At 43.0% G+C, this 12,674-nt stretch overlaps 1 protein-coding gene across 7 annotated transcripts in view; it reads right to left on the bottom strand.

Moving 5' to 3' along the window:
* Positions 1-12,674, bottom strand: part of epha7 (eph receptor A7) — an 80,867-nt gene that overhangs the window by 16,552 nt on the left and 51,641 nt on the right. For all 7 annotated transcript variants that reach the window (XM_069514997.1, XM_069514998.1, XM_069515000.1 and 4 more), the window contains exons 6-7: positions 3,037-3,161; positions 1,155-1,323 (exon numbers count right to left, since the gene is read on the bottom strand). In XM_069514997.1, coding sequence (XP_069371098.1) covers positions 1,155-1,323; positions 3,037-3,161 — 294 coding nt within the window. The remainder of the gene's footprint in view (positions 1-1,154; positions 1,324-3,036; positions 3,162-12,674) is intronic.

Genomic DNA, 12,674 nt, shown 5'->3' with positions numbered 1-12,674 from the left:
TCTCATGCTATGGCTGCCATGTCCTGATTATAACACACAAAGTGAGTGTGTGTCGGTCTTCTCATCTTAACACATGTCATGTTATTACCAAAACATTTAATAAAGGGAGGAATAGCACCTCCTTTACTGAAGTCTGAACTTTGACAGTCATAACTCTTGTGTGTCCGTGTTTAAAGTATCTATATGAATATAGAAAAGGCTAGTGTGCCTCACAGTATCACACTGAGACACTCCGGGTAGAGCTAATGTAACTGATTGGTTTTAAATGAGTTTATCCTCACGACGCTACAGCAGCTTGTCCTTATGTTTTGAGATTTTTCCCATGACGTCTTCTCAGCATAAAGTCAAAGCAATTTGTGTTTCCTTTGCTTCAGAGAAAATAATTTCCCTGGGCTGTTACTCTAATAAGTGGAGACATTAACAGTTTGTTTTCCAGAGTGATGTGCTGATATACTGCTGCGGTCAAGGTGCAAACTCGCAGAGGAAAGTGGGACGAGGTGAAACGCGGTGAAATGAGAAGCATAAGTGAGACTGCATTACAATGACGCATCAGTTCTCACAGCTAATTCTCACCATTTTACTACATCATAACACGAGCAGATCATCTTCCTAACATTTGGTTGGATCACATATGCAGACATTAGTTTATTTTGCAGCCATGTGAAATGAATGAAACACACCTGACAGAAAATCAATAAAAAAGATGGCCAGACTGAGAATGACATTAAATTGATTTTGACTGGTGAGAGTGGAAAAAGAAACACATTGATCTCTTTTCCAGCAACGAGTACTCAGCAGCGAAGCTGTCGATGAAACATACGATACATTAAGGGACTTTAAAAGCAGGACAATGCTACACTGCTTCCTGTGTCTAAACTATGTCTCTCCGATTTTGCAGCTGGATCATCCCGGATCCTGAGATGAAAATCAGTCTTTTTATCTTCTGCTAAACCTAATGGAACGTTATTGTGGACAAAACCAGGCGCAACATCTGGATCTGGACTGAACATCATAACACAGATGCTGGATGCTGTTTACATCTGCTCATATTTGAACATATTTGTCTCATGAAGCATATAACACAAAACTGTGGCGGCAGCAGCAAAGGAAGAAGTGTGTGTTCCTGCATATTGAGCCTCTGTGTAGTCCCCTACCTGTGGCCTCCTCCTTGGTGGTTATCTCCAGTCTGGGGCCGAAGGTCCCGTAACCCGCCTGAGTGAAGGCCCGGATCTGGAACACGTAGGCCGTGCTGGGCTTCAGGTTGTTCACGGTGGCCGACGTGGACTTGGACCTCACTGTGGAGTAAATCTTATCCTTCTGATCCTGTGAAGAGAATAAATCATTGTTTTATTCCAAAATGCTGTGAACGTCCAGCTAATAATTGAGTCTTATTGAAGTGTTTTTATCTTGTTGCTTTCAAAAATACAGCAGATAGACTTCAGAGGATGTAATTACCTGCACTTTGTAAGTGGAATGTGTGTGGCTTAACAGTATTTCACCCAACTAGATACACAGAACCGCAAGTTCAGATGAGAATACATACATTATAACATTCAGTCTGTATACTGTATCATCTAAAATAGTGCAAAGCTTATTAATACTTTATCTAAGGCAGCTGCAGACAGGATTTAATAGGAGACGGGCCTTTCTTCCAAATGTTCCCTGTTTTACCAGAATTATTCAAACTTTAGTGAGATGCATCCATGTTTCCTGCTCAGCTCCTGCTGTAATTTGCTGTGGATGCACCCTGAACGCTTCCCCTGTGTTTACTTGTTGTGATGAATAAAGCATAACATGCAGTATATCTACACGTATTTCTACAGCACTAATTTCACCTGCACGACAGGAGAGTCATGTCGTGCACACTGCCACACGGAGTTACTGTTTTCATTCACTAGTTAATTCAAGTTGCTCCTACTTTGCTGGTTCTTTTAAATTGCTGTTAAAGCAACCATCAGTGCGACGAAAGGCTTCGTGCATTGATGTTCAATATCAAAACAATTCCAGTGGGTATTTAAGTTGTGCCTTTTCTTGGTTGACTTTAGGAAGAAAGGTGTATTGACTACAGATTAAACTAAAAACAGCATAGTTGAATCAGTTGGAATTGATTAGCTAAAAGGAAACCAGTACCTCTGTTACAGAATAATAACTGTGGAAATACACATTATGCTGAAAATAGCTATAATCTATACTTCGATTTCAAGATTCAACATTTATCAATTAAAAAAGATGCATGACATTACATTTGTATTTTCTTTTTCTTTTATTATGCTTGATACAGACTGTAGATTGCAGAAAACCTCTGATGTTACCCAAACTATCTGTCTCACCATTAGATGCCCTGCCACATAAAGAACATAAGCATGCAGGAAAAAATCGTCTCCATAAAGGAATCCATTTGGATGCTCAGGCCACATGCATTGTGTACTTTGTTGTTGAACTGTAAATGCTTTGCTCGGCTCAGAGCCCAAATGGAATGCCAGGGTCTGTTAGGGGTGTAGTCGTTGTTTCCAATTTTCCACTTTTACAGCTGGGCGGACCACAGCCACAGTGTGTGACACAGGAGACTGATTTGTCAGTGTGTGCGAGAGGCTGTGGCCAGGAAGACTGGCATCGCCCTGCTTTTGATTTGCTGGGTTAAATTCGCTCCATTAAACCTTGCTGTAAAGAGCTGATGTGTTCAAACTTGAAACACAGGGAAGCAGTGGTATAATCTATGTGGGAGGGGAGAGGTGATAACAGTGACAGATTGCTAATTCTGGCAGTGCAGCAGCCACGGATTGTGTGTGTGTGCTAACCTGTGCGAGGGGATGGCTGCGAAGGACTATAGCCTGATTAAAATCTTATGAGCATCTCATTCATTATTGCAATTATGAGACGAATACGGTACTTGCAGAATCTTGTGAATTCCACTCACAGCAGCATGCAGACAGAATACAAAATGAAGAGTTTGCAGAAGTGTGTGTGAAGCGAGAGATGGAAGGGAAAAGGTTTCAGAAAGAAACAAAGGCACAGACAAATCTCCTGCACACTCACCTTTTCATAGTATTTGATCTCATATTCCGTGATGACGCCGTTGGGCTGCTGCGGCTCCTGCCAGGAGAGCTGGATGCTGCGCTGCTGCACTTTCTCCTTGATGACCTCGCTGACCTGGGACGGAGCTGTTTAGACAAGAACATGTCAGTGAGCGAAGTGCACAGCCTCTTAGCAGCCACAAACGCTCGGAGACACTCACGAGCGCATGAATATTCATGGGATGCTTCTAAAGGTTTGCCCCCCATGATCGAAATTTCAATTACAGTGCACACAGCGGAAGATAGCGTTACCCTAGGCCGTGGAAAACTGCAACATGTGGATTATGAATGACAATTCAGTTCAATTAATTCCAACATTTCCAGTGGAACAAGCAGACACTTACTCTCCCTGATGACAGAGCTATTCAAAAAACCTGTTAGAGGGAGAGGGGTGTACCTGTAACCCAGTGACACCAGTCTTATGCACACCAATTATCTAAGGCTCTTTGAATGACTCACTTTAGTCTGGCTGCCAGATTAAGTGCTATCACATTTAGATTTGCCAAACAGCTCAGATACAAAGTTATATGTTTTAGCTGTAAAGGTAAATGATTGTCCTGATCTTAATAACAATGCTCAAACCCACATTTGTGTCATGTAATGTCCTTTATTTTATCTCATCCTAATGTTACTGCTGCAACAACTAGTGCAGCTGCTGCTACTGCTGCAAAAACACCTGTTAGAACTATTGTACTAGCACAGCTGCAGCGCCAGCTACTGAGACAACACTCCTGATTTCATTCTGAATCATTACTAGAATGGCACTCGGATATTGGATCTGCACCAAATTGCACACACTCATAAATATCAGTTCCCTAAATATGCTTGATTTTATTCCAAGACCCATAAATTACTCTCTGTGAAATCAATGAAAATGTTTGAAAAACTCAGAGAAAGACAATAAAACAGCTGGATATGAGCACTTTTGTGTAATCCTGCTAACGAACAAACCCAAAGCCTAATTGTTACCTCTTTGGCAGAGGTAATAACACGGCTACTACTGATGCTCTTCCTAAGCTTGCCGCTATTAATATTACAAAATCGATTGCTCTCACAACTACTACTAAATCCACAATTGCAGTAGCAAATCAGAAGACAGAGAGCCAAATAGTTTGTAAGTATTTTCCAGAATAAAGGTAATTTTTAGTTGACATTTTGTGGACTGTCACAGTTGCCCCATAAGATTGCATTGTAGCCACTGCTGTCGTGCTGTTGCAGCCAGCAGAGACGATCTATTAGAGCGATTGCGAAAGTCTATGTACGTATCAACACAGCCACATTTATAAACATGGGGACAGGGAAGTCGAAAAACACCAGAATTCCCCTTTAAGGTTTAATATGTCATTTCTATGAACTAGTCTAAACAAAGACTTTTAGGACCAAAAACCAGTTGGTGCATCTGGCCCCTGCATCACTGTTTCGCAGCTGTGCTTGCTGCTTCAAGAACAAATTCCATTACCCTCACATCATTACCATCATTATCTTAATTATAATCAGCATCACTTGTACAGCACTATTCTTAAGGATCCCAGTGAGGAAAAAGATGCCAAGCTTTTTGGATTAGTAAACCTCACCCTGAGGAGACTATGCTTTCAAAAGATATGCTTACTGCAGATCTGCACTCGAAACAGCCCAAAATCTTTTCTGTAAACACACTGTGAAAACGTGATGACTCATGCCGCTCGGGGGGCTAAACGTATTAATTAACATGTCTTAGCAAGTTTGGAAAGCTGTCCCGGGAACGACTTGAACTCCAAGGTAGAAACCACTTCATGTCACGAATCAGCAGAAGTGCTTTCACACGAAAAGAGAAGATTATTAATGAAGACTTCGCACCAAAGAAGCTCTGGATCCTTAAATGACAGTAATCACATGACTTCAGTTCATTATCTCATCTTGAGCAACTTACAAATGATGAGATGGAACATCCAGCTTACTTGGAACCACTGACGCACCATTTGGCAGAGTGCCATGTTCCGAAACCTGAAATTGTACCACTGGTCACATGACAGCGATATCCTATAATTGTGTTGTTACTGAACAACAACCAACCGGAGACAGAAGTGCTTCTCCCTGGACGAGCACAACCTGCTGACGCGCGGAAGCGTCACGCTCAGTGATCCACCGGGAGTGGACCTTCACGCGGCCTGACCCCTGGTTGTTTTAAGATGGCCTGCCACTAATAACTCCGGCTGGATTAAAACCTCATTAAGCCTCATCAGCATTCCTGACAGTGAAGCGCACGAGAGCGGACAACCCCGAGACCTTGTCAAAAACGTGCTGTTGTGACATGTCCCCCTGTGATCCACCCAAAACACAGACACAATGTTTCCTTTCTCAGCGGCCGGTCAAAGGGACGATTGAGTTTTCTCTCCAGAGTCATAACAAGCAGTTATTGCAGCTTAACTCCATCCAATTTGGCTGCTTTCTCTTCCCCCATCCAGACCATGCCCTTGAAATACGGACCTTTCTCTTCCAGCATCTAATTCTGGTTCGGGTATATAGGCACTAAATGTTGCTTCTTGTCTGTGTTTACTGCTTTAATCTGACATTTGCTTTCATGCCCTGCGGATGTATTTTTCTACCCTGCATGTGCATAAAGAGACACTAGCTCAGGGTATATATTTACCCTGTTCAGAAGTCTTGGACTCATTGATATACAATGCTGCTTCTTCCCCCAGTGTTTAGGAACTTCTTTCACTTTTCTTCCTCAGATCAATTAGATGGAAAGAAAATGACCCACATGCTGTTTTTGATTGATGATGAAATCCAAATCCAGCTTTTCCATTTTTTCTTACTATGGATAAAACACACTGTGGACTTGTTACTGTTGTAGTTTTTTTTTTCTCCCTCCAACTGCCTTTAACTGTTTTCAAAATTCATTTTAATCTAACATCTTAATCTGTGGACACAAATGATTCCCTCTGATGTTATTACATCACTATGAAGTGAAAGGGGCACACTCTAGCTATTTAGTATTGAACTTCCCATAAACTTGGAGGACTCACAAGAGACTCAATGAAATGTCATGCAGCAGAGGCAGTGAAATCCGTACTTTTAGTCCTTTACATAGGACAGGCTTCAAAGACACTGGTTTCTACACTTCCCATGATGCTTTAGTGTGTGGACCCATGGAGAAGTTGTGGCATTTTGATTACCCTGAGATCACCTCACTTTCATTCCCTTCTACAGGACAAGTTCCAAAAATGCTAGACCCCAAAAGCAAGTTGGTACTGTCTCAAACTAACGATCCATGAGATATATATCCTGAGAAATTTGAGATATTAGTACACTTCACTTTAATAAATTAATTTTTTCTTTCCAATTTCATTCGGCAGCACCCTTCACTGATTCAAGTGGCAGCAGTGTTATTGCCAGAGATGAGCTACTTTCCCACAGAGCTTCCTCTCTGAAGAGTGTGACGCAGGCTCAGGCACCAGAGCTGCCCCATTTACCCCCCTTTGGCCTGCAGCTGTAGAAGCAGTGGCTCAGCCCAGCGCCTGCCCCCTCCTTCCCTCCCTTACCCCTCCATGGGTGACAGGCAGCCGGGGCCCTGCGTTTCCACAGAGATCATGAGATCAGTGAACAGTATTAGCAGACGTGCTGTTCCACAGGCTAAAAAGGGGGCTCATTCCACAAAGGAGATTTTCAGAACGGAGAAGCAGTCGTTCTCCATTTTTCAGGGGCCGCCAACGAAGACCCGAGTGGTGGGTTCACTCTCAAAGAACCTAATTCTCTGGCTGTCTCTGCCTGCACCGTGTGACAGCCATTAATGACTGATTTGACATCAGGCCAGCCACTGTATAATTGTTATGCAGGTCTTAAAGAGACTGTTTGGATAATGCATTTGTGCATTCATTTTGCAATATTAGAAAATGTGTTAGTGACCCTGAAAAGCACCTCCTTTAACGCTAACTGATCCAGAAGCCCGTCTCCACCGTGCGTTGCATTAGAATATCTTATGAATACATTAGACAGTGCGTTTTTTAATATCCCCTTCTTTCACTCAGCTGCCTGATTCGTCTCCGAGGCGAAAAAGCAGAGAGGAGGTAGTTCATTACATAAGTGCCTTTCTCCGCCTCCGTGCTCGCCTCGCCGACCGTATCGATGCTTTAAACTCATACATGAATTAGTCCTATTTTCAGGATGCGCTCGTGTATGTTAACGCCTACGGAACCATCTGTGTTGAGGTGCAAAAGATTGTTGGTGTTTTTAGAGGTTTCTTTTCATATGAACAGCTTTTTAATTTGAAGAAGACATTTCTATGTCTAAATAATAATTAAAAAAACATTCTGTGAGCCCCAAATGGCACATAAACAAACAGGTAGAGCCTGTAGTGAAAAACTGCAGAAATTAAATATACTTGTCAAAGCGAGCAGAGCAGACATTTGGACGGACTGGGGTCTTTTTTCATTTAGAAATTGAGTTTTCTGGATTGAGAATAAAAGCTAATTTCACAAATCAATAAAAGTTTTTTTATAAGGCTGTGCAGTTCTGTCTTTAACAAAAATCTATGTTAACATCCTTAAAATCCTCCTTTTCCTTCTCATTACATCGAGTATTTTATACATTGAAAGCTATTTCTGCATTTAGCATACATGTAGGGTTCCAGTCAGTTTCCTGGTTCAGCACAGCAGAGCTGAATATTTACAGCTGCAGCGGAGTCTGGATATATTTCACGGCAGCCTGAGAAAGGAAGAAGAAAGCGTGGCGACGGTCTGGTCCCGGGCTGGGCTGACACTAACGAGGTATGACATAATCAAGATTACTTCAACTTGATGTTGTGACTCCCACAACAGAGTAGAAAGTGACTGATGTCGAACGTTGGCCACTCAGGAGAAATGTTCAAGGAGCGGTCTCCTCCTGATAGCCTCAAAATGCTGGATACTTGTTGTGGCAGCCAAGAGCAAGAGCATCTTTTTGCCCTCGTGTATGTCTCCAAGCCCCAGCCAAGATAATCCTATTGACATCAAGTTGAGTTCTCTTCTTTTTTTCCTCAGACTTGGAAAGTGGCTACAGAAGAACAGCTATCTGACTTGTATGTGCACAATTGATGCAATTTCCCTTTTAAAGTCAAGGCCAGGCAGCTGAGTTAAGTTGTGCTCATGGTTAAATGAAAAACCATTTCAGGTTGGAAGTGGAGAAATTTCTCGCGTGAGCTGAGAATTGCTCGTGGGTCGCTGGATTTAAAGGCAAGTGTACCCCCACCACTTTCACATATCCGCCACTGTGTTTCAGAGTCAAACCGCCGCCTGCTCCTTGTCGTCCGCTCTCCGCGTAATCGCCTCATGGTGGGAAAACGCTTCTCTCTCCCTGCGCCGAGGATGCAATTTACATTTTAAGACAGCGCAATCACTTCGCCAAATTTCATGTGACCTCAGCTGTTTTTTTTTACAGCTGGAGCGCCTGGGCATGTTTGTGAGTGGGTGAGTGGGTGTTTACATGCCTGTGTGAAACCAGGAGAAAATATGTGCATGTGCTTGTGTGAGTGGGTGGAAGTTATCTCCCCCCCAGCTACTGTGCACCTGTCTGACTGTGAAGATGGCCATACTGTCCTGTACTTTCTCTGAAGGCCATTCACCCACTCATTGGGCAACGTACCTTGAGAATGTAATTATAATGTATGTATTTGCGCATTCATATCTCTGTCTCCACAGCTCCTCATCCTCCTGACATTAAACTTTAGATTTCAACCTTCTGTGTATTACTGAGGATCCAAACAAGTGCAGCGTCAGTTGCATTTTGAAGCAGTTCTTGAGAAACTCGACTAAGGGCTGGTGTGACAGCTGCAGGTAACAAAAGCCATTGATTGCGACAACTGTTGATTTTGGGCGAATAAAGATTCCCTGCAAATAAAAGCTGCAGCAATAAAACCTCGCACAGGTTCATCATGGGTTTGGCACTATTTCAGACAGGGACACAAATTGTGCAAATTGGAAATGCTCTGTCGGAGCGACATATGAAAGCATCCCAGAATGACAGCACCTTTTTTACACCCGCCCAGGGTTGGAAATCAACAGGCTCATTAACAAGTACTGCTAAGGTAACACGACTTTATATCATGCTTTATATCATGCTTCTTTTCTGTTCCCTTTTACAGCCGTCAGTGTTTTTACATCCTGTATATAGTTTCACATATTTTGTTTACTGCATATCACTGCAGTGATGAATTAAACCCAGCTCATTACCTTTTAGATTTTTAAGTCCAGTTCTTTTCCAGTTCAGGGAAAGGGTTACTAAGACACCTGCCAACAGGCTCGCAATTATTACTATTTTATAACAATTGGTTTTTAAAGAATTAGTTGTAAGTGCTTGTATAAAAAGCTTTACTATCCTGCATGTGCACTCGGAGTAAAGGATGGAGGACGGTAACAGATCCAGGCTCTGATGGAATATGTGGGGGAACTGTCAAAATCGCTCTGAGAAGTTTCTTGCTCTGGTCGACAGAGCCAGTGTCTCACCAGGGGTATTGAGGCATTGCAGTTCACCTGCCACTACCAGGCGCTGCCAAGTGACCTCTGCTTGGACCCAAACAGGAGGAAAAGGGGCGGACTGGGTCAAGTTTTCTTCACTGTGAGGGGATTGCGGCTTTCAAACTGACGGAGATGTCAAGGGAGCTTTCGGTGATAAGGGCTGACAACGGTGCAGATGTGCTGTAAATAAAAACATGTGATCTCTGCAGCAGAATTATTACATTTCATCCTGCCTCTGCCTGCTGCACCACCCCTCACCTGAACGCTCCAGAGACTTCTGTGTTGTTGTGATTGTGTCTGAGTGAAAGATCTCCTGCTGCGGTGTTCATGTGTGAAAGGCAACCTCTGGAGAAAGTCCAGACCCAATTCTGCAAACGTTCCTCAGGAGTTCATGTCTGAAAACAGCTTGCATGTTGCTAGAGGGGGTCGTTCAATATCAGTTTCTGTTTTTGTTTTAAGATCTTGTTATCAGCAAGAAAGGTTTAAAAAATGCTACAGCCTAATTCTGTTCCAATCTCTTTTTAAACCACACTTACACCCGGTCAGTGTAATTCCTTTATAATGAATACAGACAGCAAAGGCTTTGTTCTCCCAGCACAGAATGGTGGTATCATTCTGATGATTCCAAATCATCAGTACTTTAGACGAGGGGCGTGAAATACCCTTGAACCAACTGTGTTTGAAAAAACGCCTGGCAGAGGACGGAGTGCTTGCTGCATAGCAATGCGGGGCGATGGCAGGGACACCTTTGGTGACCATGCAGGGTGGGTGGGTGGGGGGGGTCAGAGGTGGCTCTTTTTTGAAAGCAATTAGTTAGGTCTGATTTGAAGGAGACCAGGTTGGGACGTGTTATGTTCTATAGGGCTGACAGCTTCAGAGGTGATGAGATGATTATTAACACGATTCAGATGCTTTCACCGCTGACAGCTCAACACAGCCATCAAATTTCCCCCTCATTATTTTCCAGTTCAAGGACCCCACTATCATATATCCACATCAATTCTCCAGATCAGCAGAGAGGTATCAAATCCCAAATTTTTTTTTTTTTCTGAAGAGGAACAGTCAACAGTGAGGTCTGACAGAAATGTGCTAATCAAATGAGGCCGAGATGTGTTTGGCCATAGAGGAAGCGCATCAGATGTCAGTGAGAATTCCTCCAGTTGATTGAATCCCTTCTTGAATTCTCCCAGCTCTCAACCAAGTTAAAGCCTTTTTTTTTTTTCCTTTTTCTTTTTTTTTTGGTGAGTGATTTGCGGAGTGCATCACCCACACTTAACAGCATAAGTATAGCCCTGCTCGCAACGGTGAAGCCAGGAATCAGAATCGCAGTGGAAGGTCAGCGAGGGGAAATTGCATTCATGCTACACTGACATGAATACACAAGGCACCACTGTGCATGATTGCTCCTCCAATGCCTCCTGACAGTGAGTTCATTTGAACGTGCAGTGGTGCTCCACGCTGCATGCTCATGTATGATATCAAAAATGCCATTCAGCAGTGGAACAGATGCAGAAATCACTGGTCAGCTCTGTTACATAATTGTTAAGCCAGCGGGGACTTATTTAAGAAGCACTCGGCTTTCCTGTGTCAGTATCCAAATTAGGGAGCAGGGCTGGCAGCCTATCATCAGTGCCTCTTAGCACACTCCCTGATTTCTTCAAGTCAGCTAGAATTGGCTCTGCAGCAGCCATATTTATTTTCCCTCATGTGGGGCAAGAACGGAGTCATTTCCACTTCATTGTACCGTGGGCCACATTTACATAATCATATACCAGCGCTGGATAAATGATGGGCCTGTTCACACCGGGCACTGAAATGCAACTTGAGGTGAGCATTTCCAAAATAGGCAGCTCTGCATACTGGGGTGAATGCACTCAAAAGACATACAAACTATTTTCATGAGTTTTAATCTCTAAATGCTGGAAAGAACATAGAAAGAAGCAATATTCTGTTGCTGTGTAAGTTAATTAAGACATGTAAAGTATTCTGACTTCAGTCGTATTACATAGACCTGTATAGGTACTAATGGTATTACAACGTCCTACTTGAGTTTTGGCAGTATTTTGCGACATCAACGTAGAGCAGTTAACAACCGCTTAACGACACATGAGCTGTGTTTGATGACAGCATCAAAGTGGTATACATTAGCGTCGTACAAGAAACTATTTCTTGCTGGTCTCATGTGACCACACAATGTCGGCTACAGCAAAACCAAGGCAACCCTTCCCTCTAGCTTCACTCCCAATTCATATGTATGTCTTCCTCTTTTAACAGTATTTCTACAGAAAGCATAACAGATGAGCTGTGAAGCAAATGTGATCACTGGCAATCAGATGAGACCTATTCTCATAAAGCTAGGTGTGAAATGTAATTTCCTCCTGTGTCTTTCTGAAACCAGGGCATGTTGTAGAAGGTCGCGATCAGCTGGGCAGATGGGAAACAGCATTAGACTTGAAGAACAATGACATGGAACATAAACTAAATGTGCACTGCAGCTTGATTGAGCCAAAACCACAGATTTACCACAGACATAAAACTGAGCCTCTTAATTTAAAATGCTCAACTGTTCACATAAGAAACACACAGCCCAGTTGTTTGTAATAAAACATCCCTGGCTGCCAAATAAGAACATTTGTTGACTTACTCTGGCAATCATAATTATTGTGACAATACACAGCAGGCCAGCATGTGTGTGCAGGACATAATTTGATGTGAGGTGGCGTGGGAGGACGGACATAAACGCTTTGAGATGCAGACTAGTTTCAGGGGGGTCGCTGGAAATAAACGACGGAGGTCAAAAACAGAGGAAAAGCTCTGCGACAGTGTAAATAAACCTTTTTTTTGTTCATCTGAACCCACTTAATCAGAGCAAATCCCCAAGTGCCTGGCTGCTTGATGCACAGCCTGATATCCTTGTCCTTAATTGCTGAATTTCCTGAAATGTGCAGTATTCATCGCCTGTGCAGCCTGATGAAGTCATAAAAACATGCCATGCTTGTCCAAATCCCTTTTGCTGGTGAGCTGTGTTATAATGATGCTATCTAACTCCAGCTCAGCACATGGACTGTCGGAGAGAATACACTGTGAAACAAACAGGCGCGGGCCAGATGAGAAATGAAAGCACTGG

This window comes from Paralichthys olivaceus, chromosome 19, assembly GCF_024713975.1.
Source record: "Paralichthys olivaceus isolate ysfri-2021 chromosome 19, ASM2471397v2, whole genome shotgun sequence".
NCBI lineage: Eukaryota > Metazoa > Chordata > Actinopteri > Pleuronectiformes > Paralichthyidae > Paralichthys > Paralichthys olivaceus.
Note: the sequence above shows the minus strand (reverse complement) of the source record. Positions and strands in the feature narration are given on the sequence as shown.